Genomic DNA, 20,608 nt, shown 5'->3' on the forward strand with positions numbered 1-20,608 from the left:
TCAGTACTAAATTCCAATAAGGAGTACGCTGAGGTTTCTTCAACCACACAGAAGTAAACAGAATACATAAAATGGCATCATGGTTCTGATTTGGATTTTTAATGTTTAAAAAGTGTTTCAGAAAAGAAAAAGACACCTTTAGAGCTATATAGATCAGGATTCAAATACTGCATTCTTATTGGCTAAAAGATTTTAGACAAGTTATTTGATCTCTTTGAGCTTCAGGTTTCTCATCTGCGAAATGAAGATAAATGTTGTGAGGACTAAAAAGGCCAAAGAATGTATCTGTCACTCGGTAAGAGGAAGTTCAACAAATGGAACTTCCAATTATTATTGGTATCATCAGAATTGGGGGCTTCCCTGGTGGCTCATATGGTTAAGAATCTGCCTACAATTCAGGAGACACAGGTTCGATCCCTGGGTCGGGAAGATCCCCTGGAGAAGGGAATGGCTACCCATTCCAGTATTCCTGCTTGGAAAATTCCATGGACAGATGAGCCTGGTGGGCTACAATCAATGAGGCTGCAGAGAGTCCGTCATGACTGAGCAACTAACATTTTTTTTATCAGAATTAATGAATTTTTATCATTAGTTATTTTTTACTAAGTATTTCTTTTGGACAGGTCCCACTAAGTCACTGATTAACACAGATCTATCACTTCCCTAATACAGAATCTATAATGGAATAAGCAATCACTACTTTCTCTTATGAAAGCATGGAAATATTTCCTGGCAAGGAATTACAGTATAATCAACAGCTGACCACATTTCAATAGCTCTTTCCTACATTATAGGTTTTCTCATGAGGGAGAATACATTTTCCACACATATACATTGCAGGCCCGAGTTAAAAGAAAATCAGAATGCCTAGAATGTTTAATAAGCTCCACCACACCAAACCTTTTTCAGTTGAATATTAAGGATTAGAAAGCAAAGAAGAATTCTATGTGAAAGTCATGTAGTTACAGTTTATCAAAATATAAGAATCATCAAAGTATCACCATCAGGTATGGTGGGAGAACAGACTATTGAGTAGAAGTAGAGCCAGGCAAAATCTAAACAACATACTAACACGCAGATTTAAAATACTGCATGCCTAAAACTAGATAAATTTTCCTAATTTCTTTTCCTTGAATTATAAAAGCTTTCTGCCAAATCCACATAGCATTTTGGTATCTTACTATACAAAAATTTAGTAAGATACCAAAACGCTACATGCATTTAGATATCTCTTTCCAGGGTTGAAGTACAAAAAGCCCAGTTCTTCATTCCAGATACCAGTCAGAACTTTCCAAATCAGAACCTCAATGTCCTGACCTATTAAGGAAACAGTTCAAATTATTTTTAATAATTCCTCCAACTTAGACAGAGGGTAGTATAAAGTGTAGTTGATTCAGTGTAAGTGATATACATTTGTCTCTAGTATATAAGCACATCATCTAAAAACGTGATAAGTACAGCCCATATAGACTATCCATACAGGAAGACCGTTACACTTTCTTCTACACCAGATATTGTTTTCTTCACTGTTGCTGATGGTTTTCTTATTTCTGCCATTCAAAAGGGCAAACATCTGCTTTTTCGTATTTATACAGTGGGCTTCCCTGGTGGCTCAGTTGGTTAATCTGTCTGCAATGCAGGAGACTGCCTGCAATGCAGGAGACCCAGGTTCGACCCCTGGCTTGGGAAGATCCCCTAGAAAAGGAAATAGCAACCCACTCCAGTATTCTTGCCTGGGAAATTTCATGAACAGAGGAGCCTGGTTGGCTACAATACATAGGATCACAAGAGTCAGATACGAACGACTGACTAAACCACCACCACCACCCACAGAAGTTTTGAAAGTCGAAGTGTTAGTCACTCAGTCATGTCCAACTCTTTGCAACCCCATGGACTGTAGCCCACCAGGTTCCTCTGTCCATGAAATTCTCCAGGCAAGAATACTCAAGTGGGCTGCCATTCTGTTCTCTGGGGATCTTTCCCACCCAGGGATCAAACCCACGTCTTGCACATTGCAGGTAGATTCTTTATTGTCTGAGCCACCAGTAACCAATAAATCTTAAAATAATCTTTTGTTCACCCTGAAAAGTGAAAGTAAAGTCGCTCAGTCATGTCCGACTCTTTGTGACCCCGTGGACAATAGCCCACCAGGGTCCTCAGTCCATGGAATTTTCCAGACAAGAGTACTGGAGTGGGTTTGCCATTTCCTTCTCCAGGGGATCTTCCCAACTCAGGGATCAAACCCGGGTCTCCTGCAGGCAGACGCTTTACCATCTGAGCCACCAGGGAGTGTCACATAAAAAGGCAGACTCCTCCTGTCTAAACTAGCGGTTCTCACAGAACCTTCAACTTCATGATAAAATGAGACCATGTTAAGATTCATTTACTGTCCAATGAACTCAACTGTGGACTGTGCGATTTACTAAAAGGTTAACCTGGGGCAAGGTGATCAGAGCACAGCCTGGGAAAACGAATACCTTCCATACTCAGAAATCTTGAAGATCACTAAATTTAAATTCAACTAGAATGGATTCGAGATGCCTTGGATTTATTTCTCTATGTGTTGTTACTGAAGTTGGCTTCAATACAGTATATTTGGTTATCATGTAATTCCCCTGCAGAGGAAGTGAAAGAAAATCAGAGGCAGCCTGCATCAGCGAACAGGAAGACAAGCTGTCCAAATACCTTTTCTGCTCTATAGCATTCACTTGTTTCATTTGTTTTTTAAGGATTCAAAGTCATTTTGATGATTTTAAAATACCATTATAATATCTACTTACCAATATAAATTGGTTTTTGTAGCATAGCATGTTTTTAAAAGGGTTAACTTCTAATACATCAGAATGAAGTTAAAGCAGACTAAACTGTATGTCCTAATTGACAAAACCATCCTCAAATAAGTATGAATTAAACATACCACCCCCAAAGCAAGAAACTCTTGAGCTCTTTTGCTCGTGCCTTCCTACTCTCTCCTGATCTCATAAACCATAGCAAGTTTACAATTTGTACATTCATCTTCTTAGTTTCTAACTCATACACTCTTCACAATCACCTCCATAATCAAGAACTTAAAAATACATGTTACATGTGACCTGTTTTGTTAAAACTTTGACCCCTCTTCCTAAGCATAAATCTAAAGAAGAAAATAGCAAACATAAAAATTCTGAATAGAATCCAATGCCGTCTAAGAAACTAACTGGATCCTTTAGTAACAGCAACGAAATGATACCATATCACAATCCTGGAAAGTTTACACACAGTAATATGGTCACACATAACTAAAATCAACCCATAAACAAGTAAGATCATTTTTTCCAAAGGAACCTACTATGTGTTTAGGCCTTGAGTTAACCTTAACACCAATCAGCCTCCTACAGAAACCTGAGAGATGGGGAAAATTCATGCAACTGAAAGTGAAAGTGACTGCTTCTAATCCTCAATTCCAGTCCCACTGTATTCAGGCAAATGCTCACAGCTCTTATTCTAGGGTCATTAGTGTAGTTAGCTCAGATCCGACGGCCTGTCAGATAGTCTGACAAGTTTTCTGGAGTATCTCCTATGAATAAGGATCCCCAAGAAGTACTGAGATCAGTCTGCTGCCAGGCTTGTCTTGACAGAGAGCTAGCAGACCAATACAGTGGGTGAGACAAGGTTAAGGAGACACAGCAAAGAAGCAGGGTAGATGTAACAGAGAATCAGCATTTGAACTGGGCCTGAGGAGGTGATGAGAGGATGAGCGGAGAGAAACAGGCTATATTTGGATAGTACAGAAGGAAATATCATGTCAAGGATTAGGGCTCAAAGAACAATGGTCTGGAAAAAAAGATAAGTGGGAGTATTACAGGGTAACTTGAACAGTAATATCATTGAGACTGAATATACAAGACTGCATTTTGCAAAAATTTTCATATCCATTTCTTCAATTAACTCTCATGGAAAATCCATGTATCAGGAATAGTAAATGTTATTGCCAATAAACAGATAAGGAAACTGAAGAAAGACATGGAGCATTTTCTCTGAGTTCTTACATCAAATGAGTAGTAATGAGGAGATGTGAAACCAAGTCTTACAAGCCTAGGTTCAAAATACCTCTCTTTCCAAAGAAGTTAGTCTGCTTAAACTAAATTTTTATACAAGCTTGACTTCAACCTGGACAAATTATTTAATGTATCGGTAAACTAGAGCAAATACTGCAAAATAATTCTAGGAGGAGCTCAATTATTGAAAAGATACATAAGCAGAAACGTACAGAGTAAAATGGTAGCTTCCTACTCCATTTAAAATGAAAAGAATGATAGTTGTGTTACATACTGACAAGTAAGTAGAAATCAGAAATGTGTGCATTTCTTACCTCTCCTCGGTTGCACAAATCTTTTCAACACCCATTACCCACTTTCAGGTGGTATATTCGGGGAGAACAGATAAATAGGAAACAAAGAGAAAACTAACTAAAAGCAGAATTTTGGGAGACTCAACGATGAACAGCTTAATGAAACTTTAATCCTACTACCTTCTGTAGAACAGATTTCATGTTTGATTTAGTATCAGTTATGAAATAGAAAACCCATTAAGAATCTCCAGACAGTCTACGCAAGAGAGGGATTCCTTATGCTCTAAGTGTCAATGAAAACTTTATATATCCAGACAGGGTTTTTTAACAAGGACCTCACTTGATCATCATATCCAACCACCTGTGGTATTTCAGCAATCTCTTATATATCTATTCTGGTACAATTATTAAAATTGCCCTTTTTACTCACAAAGTGTCTGGGTTTGTCCTATAAATGATTTGGCAGCACTCCTTTTAAACCTCAATAGGTATCCCAGTTTGGGGAGCCTGAGTGCCACTGCAACCAAGTTCCTGGAATTTGGGCATATTAAAAGCACGTTAAACTGGAGTCTTATTAATAAGAGCTCCCTAATTAACCATTTTCTAAACCTCCAGCTTCTCCCCTCCAACACACACACACACACACATAGCTGAAATAATTTTTCAAAGATCAGCTCTTTGGAGTTTTCATGGGGAAACTACAAGGAGAAAAGAAAAAAAGAAAGACTTCATGGGTAAGCTAAAGTCCAACTTAAATAAAATAATGAGGTCTGACCATGGAAAACTGGGAAAACAACAGAAGCAGATATGGTAAGTTAGAATCCAGCAATCACTAACAGGATAAGGAACGTTTGTAAAGGCAGACACTGAGAGTGCAAAATCCTTTCTAAAATAGATGCTGGCAGATGTTAGACCAAACTGAACATGTGCAGATGGGAGGATATGAATCTTAATCAAGTCCCTTCTTTGTCCTCCTCTACTTCTGGTTTCCCATCTAGACAATTAAAAAAAAAAATTCTGAATGTATTTGCCAACCTTAACAGTCTGAATTTAGCAGAATTTCATAATATGAAAGAAAAAGCCAATATTTTAAAGTGTTTAATGGGAAGTGCAACTCAAAAATTAGTGAGTATAATTTAAAGCAAACCATGGACTCTCTATATAGTCAACAGACCAAAATAAATAAATAAATAAATTGTTGATGGGGAGGCAGAGAAGGGGGAAAGATATCCTTGTAAGTCATCCCTGCTTTTACTAAACGCAATTAAAATCCTTGAGTAATGTTAACGGAAAGTGACTCAGTCTTTATGAGTCACTGGAAAAATAAAAGCCAAAAAGTCCAGGGGAGACTCCCCTGATTTCAATCATTGAGAAGCTGTATCAGAACTGGAAATGCTCATCACACACTGAGCCTTCAAAGTTTAGTGGTAAATTAACCTAGGTACTTCTGATGCAAGTTTCCAAGAGACAAAGTGACACTTCATTCATGCAGATGTTGGTCTGTGTGTTTTGAAGAGAGTCAGTAATAAGTGATAAACTAAGAATCATAAGCAAACTTTTCAAAAGTTGAACTTGTTTACTCATACACTTCACTCATGAGAGCCCCACTGGCCCTTACTCAGAACTGGCAAATGGATTATTCTTACTTTACATAAGGTTTCTACTTTGATAACCAATTTTGAAGTACCTAGACATTTTTAAAGAAGTACATGTTCTTCTTTAAAAAATGAAAATCAGATGTAAGTCTATATTTTTAAAAGTCACTACAAAAATAATACATGCTGTCACATGGGTTCAACCAATAATAGTCTCCAACAATGCACCACTATATCAAAAAAGAGTTTTGATAACTGATGTTTATAGTGATCAATGAAGCATCAAAAAAATATCAATTAGGGAAGTTTTTAAAAGGTTTCATTGAAATGGTCCAAGAGAAATTATCTTTTCTCCACAGAGTAACAGAGAGTAAACAATGTAAAGTTTTTCTGACCATAGTCTCTGCTGTACTCACTCATTTCAGCCTTTACAGCACAAAAGCAACCACAGACATTATGTAGACAAATGAGTAAAGTTATGATCCAATAAAACTTCAGACACAGAAATTTGAATTTCATATCATTTTTACCTGTCACAAAACATTCTTCTTCCTCTTTTTCTTCAATCATTTAAAAATGTAAAGTCTATATTCAGCTCCACTGTATAAAAACAAGCAGTGGGTAGCTGGACTGGCCCACAGGCCATAGTTTGCAAACCTCTATCCTAGAGGAACAAATTTCAACTACTAAAAGGAAAAAAATGCTGCCATTCTTTAACCCTGATAAAGGTAATGAGTTGCTACTGAAAAAAACAAAAAATTAAAGTAGGGCAGGATGCATCCCTGCATTACGGTGGCCACAGTATTTTTAGTCAGTATATTCCAAATGTCCATTGTAAGCCCAATGTATAATCTGGGTATAAAAGACTACAGTTTCCTGGGACCATCTCCAAGAGATTCAGCTGGTATCAAGTACAGCAGGAACCTGCTCACAGCAGAGCTCCTAACACTGCATCAAGGTTCAAAGACCACTGATATTTACAAAATATTATCTGGAAAGAGAGTTGAATTCAAATATATAAAGAGTTCTCAAAGCTCAATAACAAGAAAACAGCCTGATGTTTTTTTAAAGGCAAACTTTATAACACTCACTTCAACAAATGATGTAAGAATAGGAAATAAGCACAAGAAGAGTCTCCAATCACTAGTCATTACAGAATGCAAATTAAAGCCACATGAGGTAATATTACACTGTTAAAATTTAGATCACAGCTACAAAAAAACAGAACCAGAATTTAAACCCTTAAGAAAATCACTAAAAAAATTTTTAAATATATCTTGACAATGTAAAGTACAGACAAGGATGCAGAGCATTTGGAGCTCACATACACTGCTTGCAGGAATGCAAAATGGTACGGCTACTTTGGAAAACAGTTTGGTAGCTTCTTATAAAGCTAAACATATATTCACCATACAACCCAGTAATCCTACCCCAAGTTCTAACCCAGGGCTTCCCTGGTAGCTCAGCTGGTAAAGAATCCGCGTGCAAAGCAAGAGATCCAAGTTTGTTTCCTGAGTCAGGGAGATCCCCTGGAGAAGGGATAAGAGTACCCACTCCAGTGTTCTTGGGCTTCTCTGGTGCCTCAATGGGTAGAGAATCAGCCTGCAATGCAGGAGGCCTAGGTTGAGTCCCTGGGATTGGCAAGATCCCCTGGTGGAGGGCATGGCGATCTACTCCCGTATTCTTGCCTGGAGAATCCCCATGGACAGACGAACCTGGCGAGCTGCAGTCCAAAGGGTCACAAGGAGTTTTACATGACTGAGCAACTAAGCACAGGTGCTAACCCAAGAGAAGTGAAAACACATTCATGCACACACACAAAAAAACTGTATGCAAATGTTTATAGAGACTATTTATAACCACCAAAAGTAAAAACACCTCAATATTCATCAACTAGTGAATGGATAAGCAAATGCGGTACAGCCATTCATTGGAATTCAGCAATGAAAAGGAACAAAATTACTGATACACACATGGTATTAGATGTATTAGGCTAAGTGAAAGAAATCAAACACAAAAAGCTATTTATTGTGTGATCCCATTTATATGTCATTTTTGTAAAGGAAAAAGTACAGGGCCAGAAAACAAATCAGCAGTTGGTTGGGGTGGGGAGGAAGGGGTAGAACAAATTGGGGGTTATGCAATTGTTCTATATCTTGACTGCTGTGATGGTTACAAGACCAAACATGTGTCAAACTCAGAAGTGCACATTAAGAAGAATCTTTACTGTACATGAATTATACATCAATGAACCTGGCTAAAAAGAAAAAAACACTGATATATAAGCAAGACTGGTTTTACACTGGCTCTGGTTTATTAGAAACTTTTCAGTGCTTTTATGTCAGCGTATGGTTACCAATATCATATGAAGACCCACCTATCTTAATGTGTACGTTTGTATTATTGAAATAATGACATAGTAAAAAAACAAAAAAAACAACACTTCTTTTGAGTATGCATGCTTCTGGTGTCCTTTTAAAAATAATCAGTCACTTTGGTCTCTCAGTTCAGTTCAGTTCAGTCGCTCAGTCATGTCCCACTCTTTGCGACCCCATGAATCACAGCACGCCAGGCCTCCCTGTCCATCACCAACTCCTGGAGTTCACTCAGACTCACGTCCATCGAGTCAGTGATGCCATCCAGCCATCTCATCCTCTGTCGTCCCCTTCTCCTCCTGCCCTCAATCCCTCACAGCATCGGAGTCTTCTCCAATGAGTCAACTCTTCGCATGAGGTGGCCAAAGTACTGGAGTTTCAGCTTTAGCATCATTCCTTCCAAAGAAATCCCAGGGCTGATCTCCTTCAGAATGGACTGGTTGGATCTCCTTGCAGTCCAAGGGACTCTCAAGTGTCTTCTCCAACACCACAGTTTCAACAGCATCAATTCTTCGGCGCTCAGCCTTCTTCACAGTCCAACTCTCACATCCATACATGATCACTGGAAAAACCATAGCCTTGACTAGACGGACCTTAGTCGGCAAAGTAATGTCTCTGCTTTTGAATATGCTATCTAGGTTGGTCATAACTTCTTCCAAGGAGTAAGCGTCTTTTAATTTCATGGCTGCAATCAACATCTGCAGTGATTTCGGAGCCCCCCCCCAAAAAATCAAGTCTGACACTGTTTCCACTGTTTCCCCATCTATTTCCCATGGAGTGAGGGGACCGGATGCCATGACCTTCGTTTTCTGAATGTTGAGCTTTAAGCCAACTTTTTCACTCTCCACTTTCAGTTTCATCAACTCAGTCGTGTCCAACTCTTTGTGACCCCATCAGCTGCAGCACGGGAGGCTTCCCTGCCCATGACCAACTCCAGGAGCTTACTCAAACTCATGTCCATCAAGTTGGTGATGCCACTCAACCATGTCATCCTCTGTCGTCCCCTTTCCCTCCCACCTTCAATCTTTCCCACCATCAGGGTCTTTTCCAATGAGTCAGTTCTTCACATCAGGTGGCCAAAGAATTGGAGCTTCAGCTTCAGCATCAGTCCTTGCAATGAATATTCGGGACTGATCTCCTTTAGGATGGACTGGTTGGATCTCCTTGCAGTCAAAAGGACTCTCAAGAGTATTCTCCAACACCACCGTTCAGAGCATCAATACTTCAGCTCTCAGCTTTCTTTAGAGTCCAACTCTTACATCCATACATGATCATTGGAAAAACCAGAGCTTTGACGATATGCTCGTTTGTTGGAAAAGTAATGTCCGTGCTTTTTAATATGTTGTCTAGGTCGGTCATAACTTTTCTTTCAAGGAGCAAGCGTCTTTTAATTTCATGGCTACAGTCACCATCTGCAGCGATTTTGGAGCCCGAAAAAATAAAGTCTGTTACTGCTTTCATTGTTTCCCCATCTATTCACCATGAAGTGAAGGGACCAGATGCCATGATGTTAGCTTTCTGAATGTTTAGTTTTAAGCCAACTTTTTCACTCTCTTCTTTCACTTTCATCAAGAGGTTCTTTAGTTCTTCTTCACTTTCTACCATAAGGGTGGTGTCATCTGCATATCTGACATTTTTTATATTTCTCTTGGCAATCTTGATTCCAGCTTGTGTTTCTTCCAGCCCAGCATTTCTCATGATGTACTCTGCATGGAAGTTAAATAAGCAGGGTGACAATCTACAGCCTTGACGTACTCCTTTTCCTATTTGGAACTAGTCTGTTGTTCCATGTCCAGTTCTAACTATTGCTTCTTGACCTGCATAAAGCTTTCTCAGGAGGCAGGTCAGGTGGTCTGGTATTTCCATTTCTTGAAGAATTTTCCACACAGTCAAAGGCTTTGGCGTAGTCAACAAACCGGATGATTTTCTGGAACTCTAGCTTTTTCCATGATCCAATGGATGTTGGCAATTTGATCTCTGGTTCCTCTGCCTTTTCTAAATCCAGCTTGAACATCTGGAAGTTCACGGTTCACATACTGTTAAAGCCTGGCTTGGAGAATTTTGAAGATTACTTTGCTAGCATGTGAGATGAGTGAAATTGTGCAGTAGTTTGAACATTCTTTGGCACTGCCTTTCTTTGGGATTAGAATGAAAACTGACCTTTTCCAGTCCTGTGGCCACTGTTGAATTTTCCAAATTCGCTGGCATACTGAGTGCAGCACTTTCACTGCATCATCTTTTAATATTTGAAATAGCTCAACTGGAATTCCATCACCTCCACTAGCTTTGTTTGTAGTGATGCTTCCTAAGGCTCCCTTGACTTCGCGTTCCATGACGTCTGGCTCTAGATGAGTGATAACAGCATTGTGGTTATCTGGGTCATGAAGATCGTTTTTGTATAGTTCTTCTGTGTATTCTTGCCACCTCGTCTTAGTATCTTCTGCTTCCGTTAGGTCCATACCGTTTCTGTCCTTTATTGTGCCCATCTATGCATGAAATATTCCCGTGGAACATTTCCTATTCTATTGTTTCCTCTATATCTTTACACTGATCACTGAGGAAAGCTTTCTTATCTCTCCTTGCTAGTCTTTGGAACTCTGCATTCAAATGGGTATATCTTTGTTTTTCTCTTTGCCTTTCACATCTTTTCTTTTCTCAGCTATTTGTTAAGAACTCCTCAGACCACCATTTTGCCTCTTTGTGTCTCTTTTTCTTGGCGATGGTCTTGATCACTACCTCTGGTTCTTCAGGCCCTATATCAGATTTCATCCTTTGAATGTATTTGTCACTTCCACTGTATAATCATCAGGGATTTGATTTAGGTCATACCTGAATGGTCTAGTGGTTTTCCCTACTTTCTTCTTTTTAAGTCTGATAATAATTTGGCAATAAGGAGTTCATGATCTGAGCCACAGTCAGCTCCCGGTGTTGTTTTTGCTGACTATACAGAGTTTCTCCCTGTTTGGCTGCAAAGAGCATAATCAATGGGTTGGCCAAAAAGTTTGTTCAGGTTTTCTGTACCAGCTCACTGAAAAACTCTTCTGTTTTGGCCAACACAACAGTATTCTGGGCTTCCCTGGTAGCTCAATCCGTAAAGAATCCACCTGCAATGCAGGAGACCTGGATTTGATCCCTGGATTGGAAAGATCCCCAGGAGAAGGGCAGAGAAACCCATTCCAGTATTCTTGCCTGGAGAATCCCCATGGACAAAGGAGCCTGGTGGGCTACAGGGGGCTCCATGGGGTCACAAAGAGTCAGACACAACTGAGCAACTAAGCACAGCACACAAACAGCACACAGTATCTAGGAATTCCTGTGCTGATTTCTAAAATCAAGCATCTGGGAATAAACAGTCTACATAACTCCACAGTATATAAGACCAATTTGAAGAAAACAGGGAAAACTGCTAGACCATTCAGATATGACTTAAATCAAATCCCTTATGATTATACAGTGGAAGTGAGAAATAGATTTAAGGGCCTAGATCTGATAGATAGAGTGCCTGATGAACTATGGAATGAGGTTCCCGACATCGTACAGGAAACAGGGATCAAGACCATCCCCATGGAAAAGAAATGCAAAAAAGCAAAATGGCTGTCTGGGGAGGCCTTACAAATAGCTGTAAAAAGAAGAGAAGCGAAAAGCCAAGGAGAAAAGGAAAGATATAACCATCTGGATGCAGAGTTTCAAAGAACAGCAAGAAGAGATAAGAAAGCTTTCTTCAGCGATCAATGCCAAGAAATAGAGGAAAACAACAGAATGGGAAAGACTAGAGCTCTCTTCAAGAAAATTAGACATACCAAGGGAACATTTCATGCAAAGATGGGCTCGACAAAGGACAGAAATGGTATGGACCTAACAGAAGCAGAAGACATTAAGAAGAGGAGGCAAGAATACACAGAAGAACTCTACAAAAAGGATCTTCACGACCCAGATAATCAAGAGTGTGTAATCACTCACCTAGAGCCAGACATCCTGGAGTGTGAAGTCAAGTGGACCTTAGAAACCATCACTACCAACAAAGCTAGTGGAGGTGATGGAATTCCAGTGGAGCTATTTCAAATCCTGAAAGATGATGCTGTGAAAGTGCTACACTCAATATGCCAGCAAATTTGGAAAACTCAACAGTGGACACAGGACTGGAAAAGGTCAGTTTTCATTCCAATTCCAAAGAAAGGCAATGCCAAAGAATGCTCAAGCTACTGCACAATTGCACTCATCTCAAAAGCTAGTAAAGTAATGCTCAAAATTCTCCAAGCCAGGCTTCAGCAATACCTGAACCGTGAACTTCCTAATATTCAAGCTGGTTTTAGAAAAGGCAGAGGAACCAGAGACCAAATTGCCAACATCCATTGGATCATGGAAAAAGCAAGAGAGTTCCAGAAAAACATCTACTTCTGCTTTATTGACTATGCCAAAGCCTTTGACTGTGTGGATCACAATAAACTGTGGAAAATCCTGAAAGAGATGGGAATACCAGACCACTTAACCTGCCTCTTGAGAAATCTGTATGCAGGCCAGGAAGCAACAGTTAGAACTGGACATGGAACAACAGACTGGTTCCAAATAGGAAAAGGAGTACGTCAAGGCTGTAGATTGTCACCCTGCTTATTTAACTTCTATGCAGAGTACATCATGAGAAACGCTGGGCTGGAAGAAACACAAGCTGGAATCAAGATTGCTGGAAGAAATATCAATAACCTCAGATATGCAGATGACACCACCCTTATGGCAGAAAGTGAAGAGGAACTCAAAAGCCTCTTGATGAAAGTGAAAGAGGAGAGTGAAAAAGTTGGCTTAAAGCTCAACATTCAGAAAACAAAGATCATGGCATCCGGTCCCATCACTCCATGGGAAATAGATGGGGAAACAGTGGAAACAGTGTCAGACTTCATTTTGGGGGGCTCCCAAATCACTGCAGATGTTGATTGCAGCCATGAAATTAAAAGACGCTTACTCCTTGGAAGAAAAGTTATGAGCAACCTAGACAGCATATTCAAAAGCAGAGACCTTACTTTGCTGACTAAAGTCTGTCTAGTCAAGGCTATGGTTTTTCCAGTGATCATGTATGGATGTGAGAGTTGGACTGTGAAGAAGGCTGAGCGCCGAATAATTGATGCTTTTGAACTGTGGTGTTGGAGAAGACTCTTGAGAGTCCCTGGGACTGCAAGGAGATCCAACCAGTCCATTCTGAAGGAGATCAGCCCTGGGATTTCTTTGGAAGGAATGATGCTAAAGCTGAAACTCCAGTACTTTGGCCACCTCATGCAAAGAGTTGACTCATTGGAGAAGACTCTGATGCTGGGAGGGATTAGGGGCAGGAGGAGAAGGGGACAACAGAGGATGAGATGGCTAGATGGCATCACCGACTCGAGGCACGCAACTCTGAGTGAACTCCAGGAGTTGGTGATGGACAGGGAGGCCTGGCGTGCTGCGATTCATGGGGTCGCAAAGAATCGGACACGACTGAGCGACTCAACTGAACTGAACTGATCCTTTGTAGTACTTATTTAGGATCTAGGGCACCCTAGTTTTACAGTTTTGAAGCACAAGACACTTTTAAATAGGTCATCAGCTAAAAGCATTAATCCAACAATCCTTTCAGTGGCTACATCTGAAATTGCAAACATAGCTGTGATAAGGTTTATTTTTTCCCCCTATAGTTCTGGGTAGTTACTTATAAAATACACTCCTTTACTTAAAAAACTGGGATTTCAAGAAAAGTTTACTAAATTTTTGCGGTATCACACTGTTTTCTTTTACTGAGGCAAAAATTCACTTATCTCAATCAAAACTCTACATCTCTGAAGAGGACTGAGTAAAGATCATGGTTTTATTTCCACAATATGTTTAATTGTCTTAAAATATCCAAGCCTCTAAACGTTAGCCCCTCCAGGCTGAGTATACCAGAGGTGAAGTGCATCTTCTATGTAGGAAAAACCACTGAGGCAGGAATATGACCTCCTGTGTAGCTCATGCAGCGATTCATTTGCTGAATCAAAACAAAAACCTTAAAGCAACAAAAAAAAGCTTTTAATTAAAAAATAAAATAAAACCTAAGTCAACTTTTTAACATTCATATCAAACATTATTGCTAACACAACTTGAGAAAAAGCTCTGAAATTGTTTTGCCACTCATTATTTTTATAGCATTGTTTTTCTCCAGTGGATCTAGCAGTAAAGAATCCGCCTGCCAATGCAGGAGACACAAGAGATGCAGGTTTGATTCCTGGGTCAGGAAGATTTCCTGAAGAAGAAAATGGCAACACACCCAGTATTCTTGCCTGGGAGATTCCATGGACAGGGGAGCCTGGCAGGCTACAGTCTATGGGGCCGCAAAGAGAAGGATACAACTGAGTTACTGAGCGCGCGTGCACACACACACACATTAAGGAAATACCTCAGGAGTGATTCTTTTTTATCTACTGAATACTTGAAAAGAGAGAAGAACACAGAGAGGCAACAAAAGAAGAGAGAGGAAGGGAGAAGACGGGAAAGGAAGGGGAAGGTGAAAAAGGAGAGAGGAGGGAAGACTGAGCTGTGGAATACTCAATTCTAAACTTCTCTAAATTTAGGCCCCATATCGCAATTTTTAGATACGTTAAGTCTAAGGGGTTTATTACAATTCACTTCCCCATCCTGGCTCTCAGATTTTCATCTGGAAAATCTGGCGGAGCAGTGGTTTCTAATAGTTTCCCACAAGGGAGAAGTTGGCCTTTATGTACTTGTCAGTTTAAAAAAAAAAAAAGGCTTTTCTTGAATTATTAAAATAATCTTTATTTTACAAATAGCAGCTATTTCAGTTTTTAAAAATCACTGTATTTATTTAAGAAGGTACTACATACCTGCATATAGCAAATATGAGAGGCATTCTGGGTGGAATTTCAAGAGTTCTTTACAACTGCTTGAACAACTCTTGAACTCTATAGGACTGCCTTTCCAGCACAGTCAAGATCACACCATACACTACAGGGCACCTTTTACTGTGAAACTACCCTCACACAATAGGTGACACACATAAATTTCTAAAAAATATGTATCTACGGTTTTTCAGCTTCCAAATTATATGATACTGCTTTGTATTTTACCTCAGGGGGAAAAAAATTAAACATATTACTCAAAAAAATTCAAACCACCAAATAGCATTTTTTAAAATGTTTTTACTAAAATTTTATTCTTAATAATGATTACCTGCAAAGTCATAAGGAAGAGCATGCAATGACTTTTTCTTTTTTTTACTTTCTATGTTATCCATAACTTTGTATGGATTCCATTTATAACACATATCTATGAAAAAAAAACACTAGAAAAAATACATAAAACATTTTCATAAATATAATAGTGGCACTAAGATACATGATGGCAAGGTTAAAAGGCATTATCTCTGCCCTCTAAGAGGTTATGCTGAGAAGGAACAGGAAATTACGCCAGAGATAGGATTTCTAAACTAACAAGAGAGCATCTAGTAGTCATGGGTTACTCATTCATTCATTCACACATTCACATATTTGCTGAGTCTTTGCGAGCTATGTGAAAGATCTGAAGCCAGATCAAGGTAAAGAAAAACAAGGCACATACCTAAGTCAAGATTTAGCAGTGGTCTCCTTAAAAAAAAAATAACCACCCCCTACCCTCCAAAACAACCTATGGAATTTTGAGGAAAAGAGAAACTGAGTTTGTCTGAGAGCCAGTACACGGACCTCTTAGAGACCTCCATCACATTATGTGTCTTGTGGGCATGCCACATGCTTTAGATCTCTGGGACTATTTGACTAACTTACTGTAACAGACATAATTTTGTATCCTTCTGCTTAAAGTTCTGGACTTACGCCATTACGTGTTCTGGACCTAAAATGAATCAGTGCTTTCTAGGCATATTTCTGAAAATGCATTAACTTTGATCTTTAAAGAAAAAGAATTTGCTCTCAGAATAGCTAGCTACCTTCATTTCAAGAAATGTCTCTGCCACAAGTGCACAGGTGGTCATCAGATGCTAATCGTGAGTAAACTAACTTTGGAGATGCTGGAACTTCCCATTTGAAGGACAGTAAAAATACAAAATACATAATAAATTCCCTTCCTGCTGAGAGTAAAGAAGAAAGAAGGTTGGCCTGGTAGATGAGAGGACTGTCGATTGTATATTTCGTGTTCGATGTTTAAAAGTGGGAAAACGCTAATGACTAAAAAACTGCAAAGGAGTTAATAAACTTTAGAGTCTAGAAATGGCTTTGATGCAGTCTACATCTCTCAGACCAAAATCTTAAGATAATGTGAAACCTTTGCTAAATATAGGAAAGAGCAAGATTAGCAGTGAGCAATTAAAACTAAGCAGAGTTATGGAAGCGGCCTCCCCAGTGTCTCTGCAGTAAAGAATCCCCTTGTCAAAGCAGGAGACACAGGAGACATGGGTTTGATCCCTGGGACAGGAAGATCCCCTGGATGATGAAATAGCAATCCACTCCAATATTCTTGGCTGGAAAATCCCATGAACAGAGGAGCCTGGCAGGCTACGGTCCTTGGGGGTCACAAAGAGTCGGACACACAGAGATGGAAATCAGACCAGAGAGAGCAAAAAGTGGGGAGTCTGGATTGTGGTTTCAGAAAGAAAATTCAGCAAAGAGGCTAAAACTGACCAAAAATCTAAGTTTGTTAACTAATGAAAGTGCTTTTTTTTTTAAGGGGAAAAAAAAGCTTTTATCTAAACTAAAAAAAAAATTGGAATATTGTTGGAACCTTTTTCTACTGGAGAATACTTTTGTCTAGCATTCACAAATTGCATGATGCATTCGAAATATACATCTACTGATATTAAAAAAATGGTTGAGAATTACTTCAAATCTTGTAGCAGAGAACCTCAAATGTTTCCGAAGAAATAAAGCATTACTTCTAAACAATGGCAACAGTATTTCCATTACAAAAAGTATGCAGATGTTCAAAAAAAAAAAACAAAACCCTTTTTAACCCAGAAACAATGATGTGTGTTAAAATTCATCTTAGACTTAATTCTTGACTTAATTCTTTTCACTACAAATGAACTCAAACACATCTCTGTCTCCTATTTAAGACGGATTTCCCAAGGTAAAAATATTGAAGTAGTTTTTTTTTTTAAAGTCTGTCCAAATGATGAGTATCTTTGACCATCTTAAAACTAAGCAAGTGCTAGATTTTAACCTAGAAGAAAAAAGTTTTCAAATATCCCCCTTCCCTAAAGTCAGCTGCTACCATGACCTCTGTTGAGACGTTCACAAAAAAGTTCCAGTGTGCCCGGTCCCTTCCTAAAGAAAAGGACAGTGGGAAGGGGCAGACATCCACCGCATTCTCAGTCTCTACTGGAATTTGCCCAATGATTCCAAACTGTAATTGTATATAAAGGTTTACATTAATACAAGAAGTAGAGAGTTTTCAAAACTGGAGTTTAAAAATCTATGCCAGAATATTAAGCAAATTATTACTAAACTTCCTTTTCAAACTGAGTTGGAGTTTCAATATTAAGAACAGTCTCAATGTTTGTGTATGTTTTACCCAATCATGGTCACCAACTTTATTTTCTTTAATTAGGGTCCAAAAAAAATCATTAGAGAGCAACCAGACTATAATCAAGAGTTATATTAGAGAAAGATACACTTTATTAGATGTGAATACTTCCCAGAACAAAAACCACACCACCATTAGGACATTCCTAGTATAGTGTATCATTTCCTTTGATGATCTTTGAACCAGAAAAATCAGATGCTTACAAAAACAATGATCTCTCAACAATTTCTGACCACCTTCAAAGTGAATCAATATATGTAATTCTCATTTAATGAAACGGCTACATAAATTTCCATACCACTTTACCATATTATATAAACTGGACTGCCTCATATCAAGTTGTGCAAAACGAAAACCAATCCAAATGAGTTAAACTCCAGAGTTTAGCAATGGAAAAATCTTGCATTTATAGATGGAAAGTGTTTGTTGAAACCCTTGAGAAAAGAATATACTGGAATAAACCATTCATGTCTTGGTTAGAAACCAAAAGAACGAAAAGTAATACAAATGCATACATAGAAAGAGAGTTTCAAGTTTGTTTCAGGTCACTAACCTGTACATGGAGCAAGGTAAATCCATAGCACTACATGACTGCGTGCTGTGCTTAGTTGTGTCTGACTCTTTGCAACCCCGTGGACTGTAGCCCACGAGGCTCCTCTGTTAACGGGGATTCTCCAGACAAGAAAACTGAAGTGAGTTGCCATGCCCTCCTCCAGGAGATCTTCCCAACTCAGGGATTAAACCCAGGTCTCCCACACTGCAGGCAGATTCCTTACCGACTGAGCCACCAGGGAAGCCCTAGTTAACAAATTGAGGTTGTGTCTGAACTCCAATTATCCTACTCCTCACACCCCTCAAGGAAGCATTATATATGCAAGGATATATATAAACACACACGCACAACTTCATACCACAAAGGTTAAAGACAATCTCTAAGACTAGGACTTTCAAAGTGCAAATTTGCCTTTCCCACCACTCAGCTCCAGACTGGACCGTGCAAAGAAAAAATCATTTACATATGAATGCAAGAACCTTTACCAAAACCAAGATGGGAACTCTAGGGTTGAAAAACACCACTTGATAAAAAATCTCCGGCCTAAAAAACTCTAACATCCTTTAGGAACAACAGGACAGGCCCAAACGCATTAAAAATTCTACACAAAACCAGCGACTGTCTCCTGGTGTTTGGAACTCTGGGGCCTAAAGCAGTCAAGCTTTCTTTGGATCCTGGGTTCAGCCCTAGCAGCCACAAGACCCTGAGTCAAATCAGGTTGGCAATGAAACACACAATTCCAAGAAAGCAAAGATCCTTCTCAATTCCACCTTCCCAGGACAACTAAGACCACAAGAGTCAGCTGAAACAAATGACATCCACTACAACGGCAATCTCTGCAAGCCGGGATAGCACTCTGGGACTTCTATGGTTCCCAGGGACAAATAACAGCCTAAGATTACTAAAGATTACAGCGATCCAGCACCAAAGAGCTCAGTTAAAAAAAAAAAAAAAAAAAAAAGGGTCTAGGATGAAGACAAGAGGCAAGAAGTCAATGGGCTTCTTGCTAGAAGTCAAGCCAGACCAGTAGTAATCAAGCTCTTACATCTGGACATCAGTATAGGAAACTAGCAAAATTCGAGATCACAATGAGTCCCCTGCTTCCCCTCGCTTACTGCTTTTTGTGAGAAAATGCTTATTTATAGCAGCTTCCCATCTGGCTGCTCGCGCTGGGCAATGCCCAGACTAAACTTTTAAACCTGGAAAAAGGTGGGAAAGTCAGCCAGCCAGACGCAGCGCTAGGAAACGTAGACAGAAGGAGGGAAAGAGTCAAGTTTCAAAACAAAGGTTCCACAAGGAACTGAACGTCAACCACTCCCCACTTCCTAGCCTTCAAGCCAGCTAGGCTGGGCCTGAATTTTTAAGAAGAGAAGTTAAGTCAGAGGAACCCAGCTCTGGAGCTTTCACTAACGGCACGGCTATTCTGGAGAACCTTTGCACAACCACTTGATGAGAGTGGTGTTGGCCTCTCCCCCCATCTCCCGACGGTGGAGAAAAACGGGCTCAGAACTTAGGTGACTTGCCCAAGGTCCCGCAGCAGAACCGGAATTCAATTTCTTCCCGGCCACGGCGGGCCGGCACCCGGTGGGCGCCAAGCGAAGGCCGCGGGGGCCGCCGAGACTAGGAAGGCCCTCCTCCCTCGGGAGGGACCCGGCGCTGGGAGCCGGAGGGGCCCGGCGCGCGCTCCACGGCCCGGCCCCTACCTTCTTTGACTCCCGGCAGCTTGGACTGGTCGATGGTGACTTCAGCCATGTTGGCCTGGGGTCCGGGCTGCACTTCGCCTCCGGCTTCCCAGCCGCCGCCTGCACAGAGCACGGCCCGGCGCGCAACAGCAGCAGCGCCCGACGCGGCGCAAAGTCCAGCCGGCAGCGCTCGGGCCCGGAGGACGGGGCGGGCCGCCGTGCAAGGGCTAGCGACAAGGGCGGCGGGAGACCGACCCGGGCGCAGCAGGCTGCGCCGCGGCAGCCACCTGCTCCCGCGCCCCCGGCCCTGATCAATACCGAATACCCGGAGCCCGGAAATGGACCTGGGCCGGCCAGTACGGAGGGAGAAAGGAGACAGAAAGGCGGGCAGGCGGGCGGGCCTGGGTGGGGAGGGGGAGGGGAGCTGCAGGTCTGTAACCGCAATTCAAGTGGCTGGCGAGCGCAGATCGGCTCCTGCGGCCGCCTCCCTGCTGTCTCCTTTGTGCCGAGTGACGCGCCGGCGGCTAGGGCCTCCGCCC

At 40.6% G+C, this 20,608-nt stretch overlaps 1 protein-coding gene across 1 annotated transcript in view; it reads right to left on the reverse strand.

The window, feature by feature from the left end:
* The window catches only part of CCDC50 (coiled-coil domain containing 50), a 77,008-nt gene extending 56,869 nt beyond the window's left edge, over positions 1-20,139 (reverse strand). Inside the window, exon 1 of the mRNA XM_052645200.1 lies at positions 20,091-20,139. Within this exon, the coding sequence (XP_052501160.1) occupies positions 20,091-20,139 (49 nt within the window). The remainder of the gene's footprint in view (positions 1-20,090) is intronic.
* Positions 20,140-20,608: the final 469 nt, after the last annotated feature.

This window comes from Budorcas taxicolor, chromosome 1 (genome assembly GCF_023091745.1).
Source record: "Budorcas taxicolor isolate Tak-1 chromosome 1, Takin1.1, whole genome shotgun sequence".
Taxonomy (NCBI): Eukaryota; Metazoa; Chordata; class Mammalia; order Artiodactyla; family Bovidae; genus Budorcas; species Budorcas taxicolor.